This window comes from Bufo gargarizans, chromosome 3 (assembly GCF_014858855.1).
Source record: "Bufo gargarizans isolate SCDJY-AF-19 chromosome 3, ASM1485885v1, whole genome shotgun sequence".
Taxonomy (NCBI): Eukaryota; Metazoa; Chordata; class Amphibia; order Anura; family Bufonidae; genus Bufo; species Bufo gargarizans.
Window position 1 is genome coordinate 457,699,083 of NC_058082.1, and position 25,782 is coordinate 457,724,864.

The 25,782-nt window shown below is 41.7% G+C and overlaps 1 protein-coding gene across 1 annotated transcript in view; it reads left to right on the forward strand.

Annotated features, from left to right (window-relative positions):
* The first annotated feature begins 2,573 nt into the window (after positions 1–2,573).
* Positions 2,574–25,782, forward strand: part of LOC122931669 (amine oxidase [flavin-containing] B-like) — a 110,585-nt gene continuing 87,376 nt past the window's right edge. The window contains exons 1-4 of the mRNA XM_044285739.1: positions 2,574–2,610; positions 4,360–4,454; positions 16,603–16,744; positions 23,257–23,346. Of these exons, the coding sequence (XP_044141674.1) occupies positions 2,574–2,610; positions 4,360–4,454; positions 16,603–16,744; positions 23,257–23,346 (364 nt within the window). The remainder of the gene's footprint in view (positions 2,611–4,359; positions 4,455–16,602; positions 16,745–23,256; positions 23,347–25,782) is intronic.

Sequence of the window (25,782 nt, forward strand, 5' to 3'; positions counted from 1 at the left end):
TCGTTCTGGATAATTGCGGAGCGGATGCGGACACATTCCACGGATGTGTGAATGGACCCTTATACTTACACATTTGGTAAGTTCGTGTCTGGGTTTTCCTGTTGCTCGTTCACCAGGTCTCGTGCATAACCAGATTCTACAGGTTCATTTCTGTTGAGTAGACACCTCTCGGCTTTATATGGGGCCTATTGCCATGCAAGACATCCTGGATTTCCAGTCCAGGTCCCCACAGCAATTCTGTGGTCCTCGTTATCCAGAAGTACCTTCCGCACATCATCTTCAGTCTTCAGACATGTTTATCCTTCTTGTGGATATTATGTGCTGCTATCCACATCTTCTAAAGCCTCTCGAGTCCTTGGGCTTCGTTTAACTGGGTTTTTCTCTTTTTGCCCAGTCTAAGACGCCTTGCGTTCTGCACTCTTTTGCTGGCCTTCCTGGTTCATGCTCTTCCTGTCCTATTCAGGGTTCCTGTGCATCCTTTCCCCACATTTCTGTGTGGGGCCTTATGACCGGCCTTATATTTGTTCTAGTCTTTAATTCCCTCCCCATGGTACTGCTTTGGAATGTCCCATGGTCTCCTGTGTCCCCTAATTATACGAGCGAGAAAATTTGATTTTTTTTGTGCTTACCTGTAAAATCCTTTTCTTTCATATTGGGGGCCACAGCACCCACCCAGTAAGTTCATTGCCGGTTATTTTTGGTGGGTCCCACCTGTTCTTGGTTCTGACCCATTTCCAGCTCTCTTTCATACAATTGGTTTCTGTTGGCTTCACCTGGCTGCTCCTAGTGCTTTTGTACAAACTGATTAGCTCAGTGTATGCAGGAGGGATATAGCTGAGCAGAGGAACTAACACTTTTTTTTTGCTTAGTGTCGCCTCCTAGTGGCAGCAGCAGCTATTCCATGGTCTCCTGTGACCCCCAATGAACTCAGCAAGAAAATAATTTTACATATACAGATGCGTCCTCTCTTACCTGATCTCCAAACTGGAAGTGGTGTCAATTTTGTCTCTAAAAAGCTGCAATACACATCACAACCACTGGGCGGTGAGTGCTCCACATTTAGCTTATTGCTTAAACTGCAGAGAAGCTAGCCTCATATATGAGATATTTAGCGGCAGATCTATTGAGAATATTAAATGTGCGAAAGTCAAACACATGAGAATAAAGGAACACTAAATCCAGAATCCAAATATCATGCGTGATGCTGTCTGCTCAGCTGCGTATCTAATCATATTATGTCTGATACTGCCTGATGAGCTGTGTATCTAATCCTATCATATGTGATACTGTCTGCAGAGTCATGTATCTAAGCCTATTGTGTGCGATACTGCCTGCTGAGTTGTGTATCTAATCATAGCATGTGTGATACTGTCTGCGGAGCCGTGTACCTCTGTAATTCTACCTTGTTTGATACTGTCTGCTCTGCTGTGTATCTAATCCTATCACGTGTGATACTGTCTGCAAAGTTGTGTATCTAAACCTATCATGTTTGATACTGTCTGCAGAGTCATGTATCTAAGCCTATTGTGTGTGATACTGCCTGCTGAGCTGTGTATCTAATCCTATCATGTGTGATACTTTCTGCTGAGCTGTGTATCTAATCCATCATGTGTGATACTGTCTGCTAAGCTGCATATCTAATCCTTTTCTGTGTGATACTGTCTGCTAAGATGCGTATCTAATACTATCATGTGTGATACTGTCTGCTGAGCTGTGTATCTAATCCTATGTGTGATACTGTCTGCTGAGCTGCGTATCTAATCCTATTATGTGTGATACAGTGGCTCATTTTACATTCCCAGGTTTTTCTGTCTCTATCATTCTTACAATTCCCTCTAGACAGGAAGGTTTTATGTTAAGGAACAGATATGAGAAGAAGGTCAGATGGAGGGAGAGATAAGAAGTTCCTTGCTGGGTTTTCCTCAGTGCAGGAAAATAAGGGTAATAGTTGTGGAAAGCAGAAACATTGTTTGCAGTGTATATTTCATTAGTTACAATCCTATTATAATTTGATTTTGTGCACTTAGTAAGTTTGCTTTTTGGATGAAGACCTTACTTTTACACTTCTAGGTGTGAACAATAGAGGAGGGGCTGTATTTAAGTTAATCAGGGACTAATCAAAGAACAGCTGGATACAATGGTGAATAGTCAGAGCAAACAAACAGCTAATAAAGAGACGGCATGGAGACTGGAACCTTGACATAAGCAGTAAAAATATGAGGCCTGGACACTTATATGATGGGAAATTTGTGAGAAGCTATAATGCTAAATGCTAACATACCAGAGATAAACATAGCAAATTTTCAGCCAAAGCCAGAAGTATAAATCCTTCCTTTACTATATATTTATAATTCCTTTCCAATCCATTTCTGTAGGCAGGTCTGCTTCAAATCCTCATCCCAAAAACTTTGCATCCAATCCACATTTTTTGAGGATTGAGACGTGTACAAAATGATCTGTTTTGTGGGGGAATGCTATGCATTGATGGTTTTCTGATCTGTGTACATTTTCAGCACCTAGACATTATTTCAGTATAAATAGTGTATATTTGCATGTTTTGTTGGTGTGTGAACATGGAGTTCTCAAGAGTAGCTGCTATACATTTAAAATGTATGTCAAGCATTGAACACCGCTTTACAATGTACATATAGAATACCTATAAATGTGGGCCATTAAGTTGCTCAGAAAATTATGCAGGTGCTCACAAAAAAGACACAAAAATCACCTATACCAAGTACCAAAACACACTGCAACACATAGAAATATATCAATATTATCTTTATTAATTTATAAAATACAGCGTAAAAACATCTGTCTCCCCTGAGGAAGCTGGCACAGAACACGTGTCGGGTGTGTTTCTTTTTTGGAGGTGCCGATCTGGGTCTGTATTATACTTGCTTTATTTATATTTCTTTGTCTTTAGGAATTCTGGGAATACTTTATGGTCTTTGTCACTTTTTGTCTATATTTTTCCCTTTATTAGACATTCTATGTGATATTATAGTTGATCCAAAATGGTACCCCCTTTGTGGTCGTGGTGTGCAAATGCATATAATAGTTTTTATGCTGTATTTTATGAATTAATAATTTTGATATATTTCTGCCAGTGTTGCAGTGTGTTTTGGTACTTGATATAGGTGATTTTTTAATGTACATATAGATCAAAACTGCATAAAAATACAGATACATTAAAATACGATTTACTGTAGTAACCTTAGTTGTAGATAAACTCTGGTGGCAGACCGTAGACTAGATCTGTTTAAGGAGGGCCTCTCACCTTTCCTGACATGTCTGTTTCAGTAACTACTTGCATTCCCACATAATAATGAGTCTAGAATATCTGTTCATGTAACTGCTGTATGTTGTTCTGTTCCTCAGTGATTGTGTTACCAGCAGGGTGGGTGCGATCCAATCTGACAGTGTCCAGTCAGGCTGTCAGTGTGATACTGTGCAGGGACACCAAGGTGCAGATGCATTAATAAACTTCTAATATAAAAAAGAATAGATGCATTGGGAATAAAATTATCTAGATGAAATAAGTTATGCTGCGCAGAAAAACACTGATGTGTGTATACAGTATATAGTAGAAGTGCATATAGGAGCTGAGATGGCTTATTCAAGGGGTTGTCTGCCTTTTTCCCCCCCTTAGGATAGGCCATCAATATCAGATCAGTGGGGGACTGACTCCCACCACCCTTTCTGATCAACTGTTTGAAGAGAATGCAGCGCTTGTATGAGCTTTGTCTTCTCTTTACTGTTAAGGGTACTTTCACACTTGTGTTAGAGGATTCTAGCAGGCAGTTCCATTGCTGGAACTGCCTGCCGGATCCGGAAATCCATATGCAACGGCTAGCATTCGTTTCTGGGTCTGGATGCGTATCCGTCTGACAAATGCATTGAAATACCAGATCCGTCTCTCCGGTGTAATCTGGAAAAACAAACCCGGTATTTAATTTTTTCACATTTATAAAAGGTCTGCGCATGCGCAGACTGGGAAACTGGATCTGGTTTTCCGGAACACTAGGTCCCGGATCCCGCAATAATATATTTCAATGGGAATAAATGCCGGATACGGCAAGTGTTCCGGAATTTTGGCCGAAGAATATACCGCAGCATACCATAAAGGGACTTAACTGAAGACCTCCTGATGCATACTGAACGGATTGCTTTCCATTCAGAATGCATTAGTATAAAACTGAAGCGTTTTTTTCCGGTATTGAGCCCCTGTGACAGAACTCCATACCGGAAAAGAATAACGCTAGTCTGAAAGTACCCTTAAGTATACACTGTCTTACTGGTGGTATTAGTAAAGGTGAGTCAGTGTCTCATGTTTTAAAAACTTTACTCTTACCATTTTAGGTCTTACTGCTGCTAAGCTACTTGTGGACTCCGGACTGAGTGTTGTGGTGCTTGAGGCAAGAGACAGAGTTGGAGGCAGAATACATACTATAAGAGTAAGTATGTGATTTGACAAATATGTGAAAACGCTATAAAAGCCACATTTGACTGCTTCTAGTGGAGAGGCTTCATTAACAATAACCAATTTGTTTATGGACTATGAATACATGTTCTCTCTAAAGGGAATTTTTCACATTGAACATTCAATCTGATCCACGGGCAACATATTATAGAACAGTAGGAGCTGAGCAGATCAGTGCTGTGAGAAAAAAATAAATAAATAAATATATATATATATATATATATATATATATATATATATATAACTTGTAGGGATCGACCGATATTGATTTTTTTAGAGCCGATACCGATAATCTGTGAAATTTCAGGCTGATAGCCGATAACTTATACCAATATTCTGTGCATTTTCATTTTTGAAAAAACAAAAAATTCCTACACAAATCTGCTGAAAATGAACATGTTCATTGTTATCGTGTATCTTCTTTTTGTAAATCTTTCTTTTTCATTTATACTTAATTTTTTATTTATTTTTTTGCTAACTTTTAGCCCCCTTAGGGGCTAGAGCCCTTGTCCTATTCACCCTGATAGAGCTCTATCAAGGTGAATAGGACTTCACCATCTCTCTGCTGCTCTGTGCTCTGTGCACACAGCAGCAGAGAGCTGACTATGGCAGCCAGGGCTTCTGCAGCATCCTGGCTGCCATGGTAACCGATCGGAGCCCCAGGCTTACACTGCTGGGGCTCCGATCAGAAGCTGCCACTGCACCACCAATGAGGAGGGGAGAGGGGACCCTGTGGCCATTTCCACCAATGATTAATACTGGGGGGGCTTGGGTGGGGGGGTGCACTGTGCCACCAATGTCTTTGTTACTGGGGTTGGGGGGGCACTGCGCCACCAAAGAAGATAACTCTCCCATGAATTCATATACAGGAGGCGGGTGATGGCTGCAGAATCATATAGCCGGCTCCCGAGCGGTAGCTGCGATCCGTGGCAGTTAACTCCTCAGGTGCGGCACCTGAGGGGTTAACTACAGCAGATCGCAGCTACCTGTCATAGAGGTCGGGAGCCAGCTATATGATTCTGCAGCCAGCTCCCGCCTCCTGTTGAATTTGAATGAATGAGTGAGTTAACATCATTGGTGGTGCAGTGACCACAGCCCCTCCTCTTCTACTCTCATTGGTTGCAACAGCGGCACAGGGGGAGGGCTGCTTCCTTCTCCCCTGTGCTGCTGAGGGAACACGGATCACGCTGAGAGCAGCACGATAAATGTTCCCAATTCGTTATCGGTATATCGGCAAAATAGATGCTGATATCGATAACTTTGAAAATCCTGAATATCGGCCGATAATATCGGTAAAACCGATAATCGGTCGATCGCTAATAACTTGTATTTTACTAATTTCACTTCTGGTTCATACTGTGCGTAGAAGCCAAGTGGGCAGTCCTACTCAGTGATTGACAGCTATCTCGGTGCACACTCATACAGGGTAAGCTGTCACCTACTGAATCGCTTACTTGACTCCCAAGCAAAGATTTAAATGAATAAAACCCAAGTTATACTGCACTAAACAGCCTTTTTATTTTAACAGATTCACTTTATTTATGCAGAATTTATGGCAATCTGTTTCTTTTAGTGTATTGAAATACTAAAACAGAATTTTTTTATTTATTTTTTTTTGGTTCTCAATTTGCTACCATAAATTCCCTTTGCATACAAAACAACAGAAATGTGAGCCTGACATAATTTTCTGGTCCAAAATCCAATTCTTCAGAATAGTCATACCGTCTAGCAACCCTCAGAATGCAGATGGTAATTTCTGATGAGATGTTGCACTGCAGTATACCTTGGAACTCAAGATAACTGCAGATTAAGCTGGTGTCATCTCAATGGCACTGGAAACCTTTATGCCATACTTAGATAACAGATTTGTTAAGACTTGGCTGATTTCCTTCAGCATTGTTATTCATACACCTTGCTGCTATATATTACTAACTTCACATATGTTGGAAACAGCACACACGTATAGCTAGTAATAGGGACTGCAGTGCTGGCAAGCAGGTAAGAAGACCTGCTCGGAAACTTAAATTAGGGTTACTAAGGAAAGTAAGATAACTTACTAGTAATGTAAATTAGGGAACTAAACCATTTGATATTATTGGCGATAGTTTATGCGCTTATTACTAGCTGCATTTGTGTGCTGTTCCCAGCATGTGTATAGCTAGTAATGCATATTGGCCTGAATGCCTACAGCAGGCAATGCACATTAGATGTACAGAATGTTGGAAGAACTTACCGATTTTGGTGGGATCAGCTAACCATGTAATCTGTATGGGGGATTCCTCACTCTCACCTGAGAGCAGATGGCAGGGGAGAGGAGGATCAGAAATCATCCTCCATGGCGGCACTTAAGTTGAGATGACCCTCCTCCCACTAGGTGGGTACAGGAGGAATAAATTAGATCCTCCTCCAGTTCCTCCTCAGTGTCTTCATGTGCCTTCAATGTGGACAAAAGGAGGCCTGCATCTAGGGGCCTTGGATGTGCATCACCACCCACATGCCCCATGTTGTGGCAGGCAGTTAGGTGCCGCATGGTGACCAGAGACTCAGGGAGTCCCACTGGTCTCTTTAGACAATGCTGCCCGATAAGTACAGCTCCAGCGGATGACATCACTGGGGGCCCGAATCAGCGTGGCTTTTTGTAAATGTCTGCTTTATGTCTAGGTCTTCTGGCATGAAGTTGTGCTTGTGACTATTGGGTGCTGCGGATTCTGGCTACAGATTCCAGGTAGATGACGCCCTCTGATCTGAGGTCTGGAGCACAAAATTGTATAAAAGGGGCCATTATGGTGGTACTTTGTCTCTGCAAACATGCCTGAAGTAGGAGACAGTACTGAGACTGCTCAGTGCACTGGAACTGTGATGCTAACTGCTAATATTTCTTTTGCATTTGTTAGTTTCTGAGTGACTGGCTGTTGAAGTGATTCAACCTTTCATTTTACAAAGGAGCTGTCAAAAATGAAAGCTGGAATCTGATTGGTTGATATGGGCAAATAAGCCAGTTCAACTTTACCCCAGTTTGAGAAATAACCCCATAAATGTGTGGTTTGTTCAGTTAATCTTCCAGAATCTTGCTCTAAAAAGTTATGTGCAAAACATACAACTAACGTTGCCAAGGTTTTACTTCCTTCCCTTAAAGGGAATACAAACACACAAAAAAAAACAACAAACAAAAACAACCAACAAAACATAACATCATCTCTTAAGGGTACTTTCACACTAGCGTTTTTGTTTTCCGGTATTGAGTTCCGTCACAGGAGCTCAATACTGGAAAAAAACTGAGCAGTTTTATTCTAATGCATTCTGAATGGAGAGCATTCCATTCAGGATGCATCAGTTCAGTCCCTCTTTCGTTTTTTGGACAGAGAAAATACCGCAGCATGCTGCAGTTTTCTCTCCGGCCAAAAGTATTGATCACTTGCCGGAATGCCGCCTCTGGCATTAATTTACATTGAACTGTATTAGTGCCTTAAAGAGAGAGTTCATTTGGAGTGTTTATTAAAAGATAACACCCCTTATGATCATATCAGAGACTCACTTCCTCTTGTTTTAGAGGCTTTGGACATTTTATCTGATGCCACTGTGGAGTCGTTAAGATTACAGCTGGACCCACAGCCTGAAGAAATATAGCTAGATGGGCTCTGTGGCTCAACTCTTGGTCTGGAGAGTTAAAAGTTAAGACTTTGTAGTATTCCATTTTAGATAAATATGTTTGGTCAGGATTTAGAGAAAATCTTGGAGATGGTCATAGATAACAAGAAGTCTTTCCCAATTGATATTAGAAAAAGGAGATGTCCTTTGAAAAAAAAAAAAAAGGGGGGTCCTTCCACTCCAAAAAGAACTCCATAGGACGAGGGGGAAAAAAAATTACCACAAACCCACAAACTCTGAACATGCTAAAAACAGGTATAGCAGTCCATCCACCTGCCCCCACAGTTTTCAGGTTTGCCCCAATATAGAAATCTTTCCCTTTACAATAAGCTTAAGAAAAAAGGCATCTTGCATCTATTGTCAGTGGGGGTGAGTGCTCCCATGCCGATGAACCAAGTGGGGCGGTGACACTATTCAACAGTTTTTTTTTTTTTTGGGGGGGGGGTCAAAAAACCAACTGGTCATTTTGGCTAATAATAAATCTGAAGTACCTCTAAAAACTAATAAAATATGAAAGATTCATAATGGAGACTGTAAAATCAACTTAAACCAACCTTATACAGCAAAGGGTGTCGTAAGACCTTGAGGATGCATATGATCATGTGCCCTAAATCAGAATTTGTTGGCTGTGTATGTAAAAGAGGTTTTACATAGTTTCACTTCCAGGCCCCTACCTTTGTGATCACATCCGCCCCTCAGTTCTTTACAAAAATGATGTTGAAAGTGGTAGCTCATCTAAGAAGGCTGAGCATTGTAATTGTTCCTTACCTATCGTAAATGACCTTCTGACTCTGGGCAGTTCTGCTGTCACAGGTAAGGAACGTAGAGAGGAAGTGCACCCCCTAAACTGCCACCCTCAACCCTGTCCCTGCCTACTTCCACCACCCGCCCTAGGTGATGGCGCGCAACTAGGCGACGGTCCCTGACCTATGTAAGTGTAGAGCAGAGCGAACAGAGAAGAAGGCGGTACATGAGACTAAGGCAAACGGATAGACAAGGAGGTAGATAAGACAACAGTACCCAGTGATGGGAAAGGCAATGGTGGGTCAACTAGCCAAGGTCGGTCCGGGAGGTCATGTCAATACAAGGGATGAGGCAGTAGACGAAATCCGAGAACGAGCCGAGGTCAAATCCGAGAGATAGCGTAGGTACCAAGTGAGCGGGCAAAGCGAGGTCAGGAAACAAACAAGGTCAATACCAGAGGTCAAATAGGAAGCAATAATAATAGTACACACAGCCCTAGAGACGAAAATCACAGGCAACCTGTAGCCAGCAGGCCGCCTGTATTTATAGTGGGGAGTGAGGGTCATGTGACGTGTCCAGCATCACATGACCGACAGACAGACAAGTCGAGCACCGAGTGATCAGCTCGGCGCTCCAGGCAGGCCTAGGAGCAGGGAGCCTCCCAGCTAGCAAAGCCGCCCCGGGAACGAGACCAAACACAGATCCTTGCTCCCGAAACTAAGCAGCAGGTCTGTGGCTGATGGGAGACCAAGTGGAAGTTTTTATTTTTTGTCACAAGTTAGTGGAATATGAGACTTTGTAATAATAAAAATAAAAAAAATCATCATTTTCCGCTAACTTGTGACAAAAAATAAAAACTTCTATGAACTCACTATGCCCATCAGCGAATACCTTATGGTGTCTTCTTTCCAAAATGGGGTCATTTGTGGGGTATTTATACTGCCTTGGCATTTTAGGGGCCCTAATGCGTGAGAAGTAGTTTTAAATCCAAATGTGTAAAAAATGCCCTGTGAAATCCTAAAGGTGTTCTTTAGAATTTGGGTCCCTTTGCCCACCTAGGCTGCAAAAAAGTGTCACACATGTGGTATTGCCGTACTCAGAAGAAGTAGGGCAATGTGTTTTGGGGTGTCTTTTTACATATACCCATGCTGGGTGAGAGAAATATCTCTCTAAAAGTAAACTTTTCCAATTTTTTTTATACAAAGTTGTCATTTTAGAGAGATATTTCTCTCACCCAGCATAGGTATATGTAAAAAGACACCCCAAAACACATTGCCCAACTTCTCCTGAGTACGGCGATACCACATGTGTGACAATTTTTTGCAGCCTAGGTGGGCAAAGGGGCCCAAATTCTAAAGAGCACCTTTAGGATTTCACAGGGCATTTTTTACACATTTGGATTTCAAACTACTTCTCACACATTAGGGCCCCTCAAATGCCAGGGCAGTATAAATACCCCACAAGTGACCCCATTTTGGAAAGAAGACACCCTAAGGTATTCGCTGATGGGCATAGTGAGTTCAAACCTACTCAGCCCGAATGCCCTGGCAAACCCGATTTCTCCATTCACATCAATCGATGTGCCGTTTTTTTTTGTTTTTCTTTTATATACAAAGTGTTTGCCAAAACATATGAACACCGCCCTTCAGCTCATAAGCCTTGGCAAACGTTTTGTTTTTTTTTACTGCAGAGGAGAAATCTCGTCTTGCAGCGCCGCATACACCGACTTTTGTGTAATCTGACAGCAGCACAATGCTTCTGTCAGAATGCACATCAGTGCTGCAGCTGCTTCATCGGTTGGTCCACCTAGGAGTTAAAAAAACAAAAGAAAAAACCAGGCCGCAACGCAATAAATTTATTAACATGAACTTTATAATAACATTTGAACAGAACATTAACTTTTATAAACTTTATTGAACTTTTGGAACAGAACATTAACGTTTTTGCTTACCGGTGATTTTTTTTTTTTTTTATTTGCTTTTTTTACCTTTATAGGACAAACCTCTCCTTCCCCATGGGACAATGTGCAAAGCGCAAATCTCCCAGAGATGTGGCGAAGTACATTATGCACTTTGTCCCAGGTGAAAGGAGAGGTTTGCAGCAGCTGTGAGTGAAATGGCCCTAAGAGCCCTGTGTGCCTGTCCTGTGTGACGCAATCCCTATGCTAAATGTACCTGTGTGTGGTACTTCCGGAAACACTCCCCTAAGCATAGGGCAGGTTGGTCAGGGCAGTCAGGACAGAAATAACGGGTGTCACGCCTTATTCCACTCCTGCTACAGACACAAAAAAAATTTCGGGTTGGCGGTTGGTTTGAGGTACCAGCAACGACATTGGGGAAATGTCGCTCGTGTAGACTGCTTACTACACTGGTGGTTGGGGCCACGGAACCTCCTGAATACAGGAGGTTCTCGATGATCTCTTCCTGAAATTTAAGTAAGGATCTTGTTCTCCCAGCCTTACTGTAGAGAACAAAACTATTATACAGAGCCAATTGAATTAAATATACAGACACCTTCTTATACCAGCGTCTGGTTCTGCGGGAAAGTAAATAGGGAGCCAACATCTGGTCATTGAAGTCCACCCCTCCCATGAGCAAATTATAGTCGTGGACCAAGAGGGGCTTTTCAATGACTCCGGTTGCTCGTTCAATTTGGATTGTTGTCTGCGTGAATGGAGGAGAGCATGTAAACGTCACGCTTGTCTCTCCATTTCACCGCGAGCAGTTCTTAGTTACACAAGGCAGCCCTCTCCCCCCTTGCAAGACGGGTGGTAACGAGCCGTTGGGAGAAGCCCCGGCGACTAGGTCGCGCGGTGCCACAGCAGCCAATCTGTTCTAAAAACAAATGCCTAAAGAGGGGCACACTTGTGTATAAAATTGTCCACATAAAGATGGTACCCCTTGCCAAATAAGGGTGACACCAAGTCCCAGACTGTCTTCCCACTGCTCCCCAGGTAGTCAGGGCAACCCACCAGCTCCAGGGTTTGATCTTTACCCTCATAGACTCGAAATTTGTGCGTATAGCCTGTGGCCCTTTCACAGAGCTTGTACAATTTGACCCCATTGCGAGCGCGCTTGCTTGGGATGTATTGTTTGAAGCCAAGGCGTCCGGTAAAATGTATAAGGGACTCGTCTATGCAGATGTTTTGCTCAGGGGTATACAAATCTGCAAATTTGGTGTTAAAGTGGGCTATGAGGGGCCGAATTTTGTGGAGCCGGTCAAAAGCTGGGTGGCCTCTGGGACGAGAGGTGCTGTTGTCACTAAAGTGCAGGAAACGCAGGATGGTCTCTAATCGTGTCCTGGACATGGCAGCAGAGAACATGGGCATGTGATGAATTGGGTTCGTGGACCAATTTGACCGCAATTCATGCTTTTTGGTTATGCCTATGTTGAGGAGAATGCCCAGAAAAGTTTTAATTTCGGAAAGACTAGGCATAAAAGCTTTACTTGTTGGCGGCTATAATTTGAGTGCAACAGCTCCACAGTGAAGAACAGTGCCGATCCGATCTGAGCTGTCTCAACCCGAACTCCAGACTGGGCGCTGAAAGGGGGAACTACTGGTGCGGCTGAAGTTGGGGCCTGCCAATCAGGGTTCGCCAGCACCTCAGGGACTCTAGGGGCTCTACAGGTCTGTCTGTGCGGTGGCTGCGACGGGGGAACTAATGCACGTGCCACTGTACCAGCTTCAACTGCCCTTCTGGTGCTCACCACTTCACCATGTTGTACGGCAGTGCTGGTACTAGTTCCAGGATGGGCTGCGCTGCTGGTGTATGCCTCACCACGTAATTGCCAGCCCCACTCTGCTGCCCTTGAATCTTGTGCAACCTGTGGTCTATTCCTCATCCGACTGGGTCAGAAGCCTGTAGGCCTCTTCAGAAGAATACCCTTTACTTGCCATTTGGTCAACTAAATTTAGGGGGTATTCCCTGAGACTACCAAGAAAAATAGCAAGCCTGTTATACAAATGGGAGGCAAGCGAAGTACCGGAAGCGGCTGCGATTGATAAAAAATATCAAAACTGATTGTTTTATTGCTGCAGCGCTTGTAAAGTGATTGTGCAGTGATAAAAAAAAATGAATTTTTTTGTCACTGCGGCGGGGCGGGCGTGGGTGAACGCACGTGTGGGCGACCGATCAGGACTGATTGGGCAAACCCTGCGTTTTGGGTGGAGGGTGAACTAAGGTGACACTAATACTATTATAGATCTGACTGATCAGTTCTGATCACTTACTGTACAGATACTATAAAAGTACCAATGCTGATTAGCGATGCGCTAATCAGCGAATCAGTGACTGTGGTGCGGTGGGCGGGCGCTAACCGACGCTAACTACTTAACATAGGGGCCTAAACTATCCTAAAACCTAACAGTCAATACTAGTGAAAAAAATAAAGTGACAGTTTACACTGATCACTTTTTTCCCTTTCACTAGTGATTGACAGGGGTGATCAAGGGGTTAATTGGTGTGATGGGGGGTGATCTGGGGCTAAGTGTAGTGTTTGGTGTGTACTCACTGTGATGTGTGCTCCTCTGCTGGGACCAACCGACGAAAAGGACCAGCAGAGGAGCACAGAAGCCATTTAACACCTTATATTTATAAATATAAGGTGTTATATGGCTTCTGATTAGATTTTTTAAAAGTCACCAGCCTGCCAGCGCTGATCATTGGCTGGCAGGCTGGTGACGAAATACTCTTTTAACGATTCCCGAAATCTTGCCCGAAATCTTGCGTCTCGCGAGAGGACGCATCGGCGCATCCAGGAGGAATAACAGGGCCACCGCCAGGATGCGATCCTGCGTGCGGCGGTCCTGTAGTGGTTAATTTTCAGTGCTATAGTAACTGTATTTGTGAGTTATAACCTCTCTTCTGATCCTCAGCTGTGTCATGTGACTAGCCCTCTGACTGTCCAAATAACTCAGCATCTTATGTGTTATTATTATTTCCTATTTGCCTCGGTCAAGTCTAGAACTTACCTCCTCATGGAAACTATTTAAATTAGTTTGACATGACCGATGCCTCATGAAGCCATGCTGATACACTTATTTTCATTGAGGTACTTGAAGATAGCATCTCAGAAAACCTTTAAACAGTTTACCCACAACAGATGTTAAACTTAATGTCTTATAGTTTTCAGGCTCTCTTATTTACCCCTTTTTGAATATTGGCACCACATTTGCTAAGCGCCAATCCTGTGGAACACTCCCTGTCAGTATAGAGTCCTTAAAGGATATGTCTCCAATGCTGAGAATGAAGCGGGAAAGGGGGTGGCTGGAGGACCCAGGGTTTCTCTGGGTCAGTCCACCACCTAGCGGTCTCCCCATAGAGGTCCCACTGAAATGAATGGAGGTCAGCTGCGCATGCGCAGTGCTCCCTCCACCACTTTCAGGGCTCCGTTCTCTGTGTAGGTGCGGATCACATATGTGGGAGCTGCACCTATCAGACAATGGGGGCATATCCTAGTGATATGCCCCCATTGTCTGAGATGAGAAACCCCTTTAAATACCAGAAATAAGGGCCTGTCTATGACATAACTTAATTCTCTTAGGATACAGGGGTGTATGCCATCTTTTAATGGGAAATTTTCTGCATTTCCTCAGTGAACACAGTGAGGAAAAAAATATTTAATAGCTTTCTCATCATCTTTCTCTGCGACTCCCCCCTCATCACTCTATTAAGGGCCGACACCTTCAGATTTATGCTTTTTACCATTTATATCATTTTGTGATTGTAGATTTAATTATTCTATTTCCTGAACACGATTATGGGGGCAGCCATCTTGGCTGAGATGTTCTTAACAACATTTAGACAGTATTAAGAAATTTGCTTTACGGCAGCCCCATGGCCATAGACACAGTGGTCGGGGGGACCTCCTTGACTTCTATGGGAGAGTTTTCTAGACATGCTCTGTAACCTGTGCAAAGGTCATTGTACAAGGAAAGAATAGATACGCTTTGACAATCACCTATTATGTATGGTGGATCCTGTCTTATCTATACAGAGAGGTGATATCATTACAGGCAGGTTATGACAAATAAGCAGATAACTGCAGTGAAATGATCTGTATAGACCAGGGATCAGCAACCTCCGGCACTCCAGCTTTGGTGAAACAACAACTCCAAGTATGCTCCATTTACTTCTGTTGGAGATCTGAGAACAGACAAGCAGATCTCCAAGAAATTAGGGTTTTGCTTAAATATAGATATTGATATGGAAAATTAAAAATAACATCAACAATTCTTCAAAAATATGTTAAATATAAAAACGTGATTTAAACAATAGGCAACCTTCTAACGATACATTCACTTTAACTGTTCATTTGCATATGGATTAAAAGTACTCCCCCCCCCCCCCCCCCCCCCCCAGAAGCAATAGATCACTAAGGCTTCATTCACATCTATGCTGAAGTAGTCTGTTTCAGATGAGGAACAGACTACTGGAGTTACTGTATCCAGAACCAGCAGCATTCCGGTATAAATGCCGGCTTTCGGGCAGATAGATACAGCTGCATGTAGAATTTGTCCTGCAGAAAGCCGATATTTATGCTGGAAAGCTGCCTGATCCCATTATAGTCAGTGGAAATCCAACAATGTGCAGCAATATCTTGCAATGTTGGACAGTGAGGGACATTTACTAAAGAGTGAATGTCACAATAGTGGTGTAAAGTTGCAAGTTACGCTGCATGCGCTAAGTTTGCCATCATTTGCTATTCCAAGCGGCAAGAAAAGGAGGTGGGAGGTAGCGGAAGAGGACAGGGCTGCACGCGGCCTGCCAGATTTATTAGAACTTAAGGCAGAAACTGATGTAAGTTATAGCAGAAGGGTGCGCCAGCCCTTAGCTGGTGTAGACATCCGTTTCTGGAGCACTGAATGCCAGATATGCGCCTTATTTATTAAGAGGCATTTGCACATCTCACTCAGGCGCAAATGGGATCAAGACTGGTACGTGGGAAAGCCCTCAGTAACTCTGGTAGTCCATTCTTCTGCCGAAACAGACTACCGGATTACCGTTAGTAAAGATGTGAACCTGCCCGAATAGAAAGGTGTCCTTACATTCAGCTGAGCTAGCCCTACAAGTCATTGTGCCTGATTTTACAATGAATTGAGAGACTCCCTTTAAAAGACTTTACACAAGAGAACAACTCGGAGTCCTATAGTTCCAGATGGTCTTCTAAAGGATCATTTAAAGGGAACCTGTCACCAGTTTTATGGTGTCCTAACTAAGGGCAACATAAATAAGTGACTGATTATCTTAGCAAAATGCTGGGTCACTTTCTTTAATTGACCCAGTCAATCTGCCAACATCTTGTATTGAAAAGCTCCAGCTGATAATGATGAGTCATGAATATTTATGAGCTCCTGAGTATCCCTGCCCACCTGCTGCTGAATGACAGTTATTTTCCATATGAATCAGCAGCAGGTGGGCAGGGGAGTGGCTATAGCTCTGAATTAAATATACGCTGGACTCAATGACATCACGCTGGACTCAAATCAGCTCATTAGCATGCGGCATGCGACATCTTTGTCTGAATATTATGAGGTAACCATCTGTCACACCAGTAATTGAATACATCTAATGTACTTTTTAGTAGTTAATGATTGTATATAATTAGTTAGATTATAATCAAATATCCACATGACAGGTTCCCTTTAATTATCATCCTTGATAATGGAGGTATCATAACTATATTGATATACTGTATCATGTAATTTCTCTTTTCATGTTTCTGCCCAGAACAAAGAAGTTCAGTATGTGGATGTTGGTGGGGCCTATGTGGGACCGACTCAAAATCGCATTCTACGCGTAGCAAAAGAGCTAGGTTTAAAGACCTACAAAGTGAATGTGTCACAACGAGTTATCCATCATGTTAGGGTAAGTAATCTTTATGAATGTAGTGTATTAATTTCCTGCACAGAAGCATTCTGGCAGTCAAATGGTGTTTGAATGACCATTACTAGTAAAAGCTGTGTTTGTCAGGACCTAACAGACATTAACAGTATGTCTCAGGATTGCATTATTAATCACGAGTAGAATATTTTTAATACCCCCTAGGGATCAAGCAGATTTTGATGGTGACATTTTAGTTTTTCCATCCATGCCTTCCAAGAACCATAACTTTTTTTTTTTTATTATGTTTCTGTAGACATATCTGTTTTTTGTGGAACATATAATTGATGAGAGACTACAAAAAAAATCTTTGTGGAGGAAATGCAATTCTGCCTTTGTTTTATGGGTTTCCTTTTCATGACATTCACTATGTGGTAAAAATGACGCATTGCTTTTAAAAAAAAATATATATATATATATATATATTTTGGGGGAGGCATGGTGACCAAAAGCCGGCAATTCTACATTGAAATTTTGTTATATGTTGTTCACCATGCTGGATAAATAATAGGATGTTTTAATCATATACCAGTGATGTTTATTTTTTTCGGATAACTGGGAGTTGTTTTAACCCCTTCTACCCTGGTCCAGTTTTCACCCTCCGGTCCAGGCCATTTTTTGCAAATCTGATGTGTCACTTTATGTGGTAATAACTTTGGAACACTTTTACTTGTCCAAGCCATTTTCTCGTGACACATTGTACTTTATGACAGTCATAAATTTGAGTCAATATTTTTCACCTTTATTTATGAAAAAATCCAAATTGACCAAATTCGCAATTTTCAAAATGTCAATTTCTCTGCTTTTAAAACAGAAAGTGATACCTCATAAAATATGTATTACTTATCATTCCCAATATGTCTACTTTGTGTTGGCATAATTTTGTAAATGTAATTTTATTTTTTAGGAGGTTAGAAGGCTTAGAATTTTAGAAGCAATTCTTAAAATGTTTAAGAACATTTTACAAACCCACTTTTTAAGGCTAGTTAAGGTCTGGAGTCACTTTGTGGGGCTTACATAGTAGAAACCATCCATAAGTGACCCCCATTTAGAAAAATACACCCTTCAAGTTACTCAAAACTGATTTTACAAACTTTAGGTGTTCCACAAGAATTAAAGGAAAATGGAGATTAAATTTCACTTTTTTGGCAGATTTTAAATTTTAATCTTTTTTTTTTTTCTTTAACACATCGAGGGTTAACAGCCAAAGAAAACTCAGTATCTATAACCCTGATTCTGCGGTTTACAGAAACACCCCATATGTGGTCGCAAACTGACGTAAGGGCACACGGCAGGGCTCAGAAGAAAAGGAGCGCTGTATGGTTTATGGAAGGCAGATTTTGCTGACTGGTGTTTAGACACCATGTCCCATTTGAAGCACCCCTATAGTAGAAACTATAAACTGACCCCATTTTGGAAACTTCGGGATAAGGTGACCATTTTATTGGTACTATTTTGCGGAACATATGATTTTTTAATCTCTCTTATTTTTTTGGCACAGTTTTTTTTTTTTTTTTTTACAGTGTTCATCTGACAGGTTAGATCTTGTGCTATTTTAATAGAGCATATTGTTACATGCGCGATGATATCACACATGTCTACTTTGTTTCAGTTTTACATAATAAAGCATTTTTGGAAAAAAATATGTTTTTGTGTCTCCATTTTCTGAATGCAAGAAAAATTTTCTGCCGATTGTTTTGTGCAGTGGCTCGTTTTTTGCAGGAAGAGTTGAAATTTTTATTGGTACTATTTTTGGGTACGTGATTTTTTTTATCATTTATTATTACACTTTATGGGGCAAGGTGACAAAAAATTGTTTGTCTTGGCACAGTTTATATTTATTTATTTTTACAGTGTACACCTGAGGGGTTAGATCATGTAATATTGTTTTAGAGCAGGTCGTGATGGACGTGGTATTACCTAATATGTATACTTTTTTTAATTTATTTAGGTTTTCCCCACATTTTTCACTATAAAAGCATTTTTGAAACAAAAAAAATATGTTTTAGTGTCTCCATAGTCTGAGAGCCATAGCTTTTTTATTTATTTTTTTGGACGATTGTCTTAGATAGGGTCTCATTTTTTGTGGGATAAGGTAACGGTTTGATTGGTACTATTTTGGGGGGCATACACCTTTTTGATCGCTTGGTGTTGCACTTTTTGTGATGTAAGGCACTTTTTGTGATGCCGGAATCAAAAAACGCTATTTTGAAAGTACCCTAAAATTGGTACATGTACCTATAAGGAATGATGCTTAAAAGGATTTAGAAGAATATTGTTTCTTGGCTGTGGGAAAACCCCTCTAACCACTGTGTAGGCTGAATGTCAGAGATGGAGAAATGATTCTGAACATCATTTTTGCTAATCCTTTTGCTTAGTTCCTTTAATGTGTGGTTTCTCTTTAGAAACAACATACAAAGTGATTTCCATCTTCCTGTGATTTTTTTGAAGTGCAATCTATTTTACAAGGAGGTTAAAAAAGTTCATTTTTCATGTTCTCTCTTTTCTATAACCTTTTCTCTGCAGCTCTTTGTGAGAAAGATAAGAAGAAAAGATAGCAAGTTTTCCCAGATTTCATGATTAATGGCTCCAATATACGGCCAACGCTTTTATGGAAACAACAAGCAAAGGCAGTTTATTATAGATGCACTGTTGTACTTCTGCTCTGTCACGTACACTGCGGATCCAACTCCCCTGTCATCTATCTTCTCTTTTCTCCAGTGTGGTTAGATTTCAGTATTCAATAATAATTACACTTCCATAAGATAGGCATTGTGATTCACATTGATCCCTGTCATTAAATCTTACTTCTTGTCAAGCTCCATTGACATTTGCAGCAGTTTTAATCCATCACGTAAAGCACGATCCCTGCAGTTGAATTTGAGCCAGACATAACACCTTTGGCACAGTGATACAAATTATCGAATTTTGCTCATATTGGGAAACAGTTTTATCTTCAAAATGATTGATTGAACATTTTGCCTTTTATATATTTTTCTTTCTGCCTAAAGTACAGTAAGTACACTGTAAACTAATCTGAGCCTGCAGTGCTTTCTAAAGGTCAGTGAACATATTCTTGGAAAAATGCATTCTGAGTAGCTGCATTTAAACCTATTTTATTGATATAATGGCTCCTCTTTATGAAACAGACTTAGTGCTATGAAAAAGTTCAGGAGTTAGCCTTAGCAATCACACTACTGCCTTCATTTCTGTTTTGCAAATTACACTATAAAACAGAATTTGCCATGACGGAATAAAATTCAATTAAGTCATCTAAAGGGGTTGTCCGGGTTTAAAGCTAAACCCGGACATATCCCAATTTTCACCCAGGCAGCCCCCCTTACTTGAGCATCTGAGAAGTTCATACTGAATCGCGCAGGGCAAAGGCATTTTCTAGAGTTCCAGTGACAAACCGGGCTCTCCTTAGGGCTGCCAGGCGGAGGCTTCCACCCAGCAGTGAGCCCGGTGATGTCACCGGCACTGATGGGCAGGCGTTAGCACTGCCCTAGTCTGTAACGCGGCTAGGGCAGCGCTAAAGCCGGCCCATCAGAGTCAGTGACGTCGCTGAACACACTGCTAAGCAGAAACCTCTGCCCGGCAGTGTGTTATGGTAAATTAAAGAGCCCTTGCCCTGCGCGATCTTGCACAGGGCAAGGGAGAGCATCGGAACATGAAATGCTCCAATGCTAACATCAGGAGGGCTGCCTGGGTGAAATTATGGTTAAGTCTGGGATCAGCTCTGAACCCGGACAACCTCTTTAATGTGTCTAGTGTCAAGTTTCTGTTTCCGGAAATGTATGCAAAACATAGACTATATGGGTTGATTACTTTTAATTGCATTTGTCATATTTACTGTACATTTACTGTACGTTTGAGGTTCTTAGCGCACATTTTGATAAAATTGTGTAAGCCAATGATCAGGCAACCTCTTATCTGGTTAGGTACAACAAATGTAGTCTAGTCAACACTGTTAGGTTGCCATTTTTACCTGCTGCCCCAGATTGTTGCCTGAAATACGCAATTCAGTCAAGGCTTCTAAAAAAAAAGACTACTGTGAGTTACCATTAGCTGTAGCTTGCTATATAGCCAGCTGCAAGAAAAAGTATGTGAACCCTTTGGAATGATATGGATTTCTGCACAAATTGGTCATAAAATGTGATCTGATCTTCACCTAAGTCACAACAATACACAATCATAGTCTGCTTAAACTAATAACACACAAAGAATTAAATGTTACCATGTTTTTATTGAACACACCATGTAAACATTCACAGTGCAGGTGGAAAAAGTATGTGAACCCCTAGACTAATGACCTATCCAAGAGCTAATTGGAGTGAGGTAACAGCCAACTGGAGTCCAATCAATGAGATGAGATTGGAGGTGTTGGTTACAGCTACCCTGCCCTATAAGAAATACACACCAGTTCTGGGTTTGCTTTTCAAAAGAAGCATTGCCTGATAGTGAATGATGCCTCGCACAAAAGAGCTCTCAGAAGACCTACGATTAAGAATTATTGACTTGCATAAAGATGTAAAGGGTTATAAAAGTATCTCCAAAAGCCTTGCTGTTCATCAGTCCACGGTAAGACAAATTGTCTATAAATGGAGAAAGTCCAGCACTGCTGCTACTCTCCCTAGGAGTGGCCGTCCTGTAAAGATGACTGCAAGAGCACAGCGCAGACTGCTCAGTGAGGTAAAGAAGAATCCTAGCGTGTCAGCTAAAGACTTACAAAAGTCTCTGGCGTATGCTAACATCCCTGTTAGCGAATCTACGATACGTAAAACACTAAACAAGAATGAATTTCATGGGAGGATACCACAGAGGAAGCCACTGCTGTCCAAAAAAAACATTGCTGCACGTTTACAGTTTGCATAAGAGCACCTGGATGTTCCACAGCAGTACTGGCAAAATATTCTGTGGACAGATGAAACCAAGGTTGAGTTGTTTGAAAGAAACACACAACACTATGTGTGGAGAAAAAGACGCACAGCACACCAACATCAAAACATCATCCCAACTGTGAAGTATGGTGGTGGGGGCATCATGGTTTGGGGGGCTGCTTTGCTGCATCAGGGCCTGGACGGATTGCTATCATCAAAGGAAAAATTAATTCCCAAGTTTATCAAGACATTTTGCAGGAGAACTTAAGGCCATCTGTCCACCAGCTGAAGCTCAACAGAAGATGGGTGTTGCAACAGGACAATGACCCAAAGCATAGAAGTAAATCAACAACAGAATGGCTTAAACAGAAGAAAATACACCTTATGGAGTGGCCCAGTCAGAGTCCTGACCTCAACCCGATTGAGATGCTGTGGCATGACCTCAAGAAAGCGATTCATACCAGACATCCCAAGAATATTGCTGAACTGAAACAGTTATGTAAAGAGGAATGGTCAAGAATTACTCCTGACCGTTGTGCACGTCTGACCTGCAACTACAGGAAACGTTTGGTTGAAGTTATTGCTGCCAAAGGAGGTTCAACCAGTTATTAAATCCAAGGATTCACATACTTTTTCCACCTGCACTGTGAATGTTTACATGGTGTGTTCAATAAAAACATGGTAACATTTAATTCTTTGTCTGTTATTAGTTTAAGCAGACTGTGATTGTCTATTGTTGTGACTTAGATGAAGATCAGATTACATTTTATGACCAATTTGTGCAGAAATCCATATCATTCCAAAGGGTTAACATACTTTGTCTTGCAAATATATATACATATATATATATATATATATATATATATATATATATATTAACCAAAGAGAAATCGGTACTATATAATATCCTTTAAAATAGTTTTTTTTATTAAATGACATAAAAGACATATACAAAAACATGAATGCAGAGATCATACAGAGTGCCATAAAAGACAGTCCACATTAACATCACTTTTTAACAGTTAATGGTCGCTATACACTCAGCTGTCTCGCTGTCAGAAAGCTGTGTAAAGGCGCCCAGGTCAGCATAAAATATCAAAGCTGGCTCTGGCTGTGCTCACAGCTATCTAACCCTACAGTGCATCTAGCATGGGTATAGACAGGGTATAGATAGCATTCTTATATTGTGGCCGACACCATGCAACCTGTAAGGCGCTTAATCTGATGCTGCGATGTATATAATCAGGCCGATCAAAGTCTCTTTTTCTTACCCTGTATTCAGTGCTGTATAAGTGTGGGCTGGCTCTGTTTGGCGTGCTCCTCGACGCGTGTTTCGCTTTATTGCTTCATCAGGAGGAGCCCCCTTTTTCTTTACCTTCTGTGAAGGATTAACACAAACTGGATAAATTGTTTTATTGGTTTGACTCACTGTGTAATATTTCCAGTGCATTTGCATTTATGGAAATAAGTTATTAAACTCACTGCTCTTTATTTTTTATAATTAAAACTACATTCTGTAATTAAGTTGTACATGTAGTGAGTGTTTGTGAGTAGGTATGTATGTACTGTATATGTTGTTATATCTATAGTACAAACTGGCCAACCCTCCTGGAACATCCAGAAGGCTACAGGAAAAAGGGGAGACCTCTCAAATTCCCATTGGTGCTGGCAAATCACCTGCACAGGGTATGGAGGACATGTCATGAAATGGGTGGGGCATACAAGGTAGGGGTCTCACAAAAAGGGGTGTGCCCACACTTGAAAAAGATGGCCTGCTTGTTCATGTTGGCTGTATGGTGCACACTGCAATGCAAATTCTTCATGATTTACTCCAAAGAAATGTACAAGTCTTATTAAATGTTGTCAAGTATGTGGTGGAGGCGGGCTTCACGTTAGTTTGGGGGCCTCCAAAGAATGGACTGCTCCGTACTCCTGAAACCCTCTATCTGGCCTCGGATCTAGCTCTGCATTTCCTCAGCGCATACCCAGGGCCTGTACAATTACAGTTTGATTCCCAGGTTTTAGACGACTCATGTACTTGACAAGGAAAGTGTAGACAAGGAATTATGAGAAATGTACATTGACAAAAAACAATGCACCAAGAAGGAGTTGTTGGAATCAAATGAATATTTATACATGTGAATGTAATGATATATGTATGCGATTACAATATTAGAATGAAAGGATACTTTTATTGGGGAAAACTGTACAATTGAATGAAGGCTCAAGTGCCATGTTGAGCTACCTCTAGCCTCGATGCAAAATTAAATATGGTTCGTCATAGAGACATACAGATTCTGTATGGTATCCTGAGGCACATTTGCCCAAAAATTTTGCATATTTGCCCAACGTTGGCATCCCTGCTGGTCCCATAAAAGTTTGATTGGCAATAACATTTTGCCACTGAGCAGGTCAAGGAAGTGTTGCAATCTATGTGGGTGAGCATCATCCTGCTGAAACATGCTAGTTGTAAGCTCTGCCATGAGAAGCAACACATATGGCATGTGCAATGGCTCCTCAGATCATCACATCAGCAGTTGGGGAAGTGTGTTGCAACATAGGAAAGGCAGGATTGAAGCTCTAGCCATGAGGCCTCCATACTCGAATCCACCTGTCGTAGGATCCCAAACTGAACCTGTATTTGTCTCTAAAGACAATACGGTTCCGGTCTATAGCAGTCCAGGTTTCTCATTCATGACACCACTGCAAACGAATGCGGCGGTGGCTGGATGTCAGTGGCAGGATATTAATGGGCACGGAGCGGTACAGTATTAAAACAAAGTTTTATGCGAATCGACTTTGGATGAAACATCCGAAGTCGATTTGCTCATCCCTACTATGTACATATGCCCATAAATATGCAAGGGCTCTTTCTAGAAAACATAAACACTGTTGAAAGATCCGGTCAAAATAATGAAATAATTTGATTTGGATTTTGTTTTGATTATTCATTATTTAGACCAGATCTTCCAACGGTTTTATGTTTTGTTTTACCTTCTGATTACCCCAGTTCTCATGCCACTCGCATCACTGGCGGGGTTGTGGCAATCCAAATGATGTTTAGCGTGCTGGTCTCTTATAGTGGATTTCAATTCACTCACACCCCCCTCCCCAGCTGCAAACATGGTGGAGGAGTTGGTCTTCTCCTATCAGACACCTGCTCCTACAGCCCAACTCCACTGCCACCCTCCATTACGCTCACCTCATTTGAAGTACACTCTGTTTGCATCTACTCTCCCTCCAACCTTCAAGTAGCAGTCATTTACCGCCCTCCAGGCCCAGCCACCATCTTTCTTGACCACTTTAACACCTGGCTACTACACTTTCTTTCTGCCGACATCCCCACTATCATCATGGGTGACTTCAGTATCCCTATTGACACATGCCACTCGGCCGCCTCTAGACTCCTGTCACTCTCTTCCTCCTTCGGCCTATCACAGTGGTCTTCAGCTCCCACTCACAGAGATGGTCACACTCTGGATCTGATCTTTTCCCGCCTCTGCTCCCTATCTAACCTTTCTAATTCGCCTCTCCCCCTATCCGACCACAACCTACTCACCTTCTCTTCATTGGTCTCTTCTGCAGCTCCCCCAGTCCACACACTAGCACACCCCCGCAAAAACCTCAAACATCTTGACTTTTGCTTGCTTTCTGACTCTCTTCTCCCACTCTCTACCATCTGTTGCCTCCAAGACCCAGAGCTGCTACCACCCTATATAACACCACATTAAGTACAAGTCCCAGAATGAAGAGAAAAATGGTCCAGCTTCACTGAAAATACTTGAGGCTTTATTAAATCCCGTGCAGATAAAAACCAACATACAGCAATGCAAGATATCGACCGGTTTCGGATCACTATAGGTGTGGATCGTTTTGTCATGATGTGCATCAGTAGGAGGTGAAGTCGAGACTAAATCGCAGACCACCAAGGACAGGTGATCGCAATCAGGTACAGGACACACCCCCTGATGACATCCTCCACAAGTAAAATACATAGCAGTTACAACATGCCAAAAGACATAGAAAAATAAAATAGAATCAACAAATTACAATAATAGAAAAAAGTTTAAATATTAGTAATGTAGAATAGTATCATGACGCCGATTCAACCTTGATGGTATCCGTGAACCTAATTTGAAAATCCAGA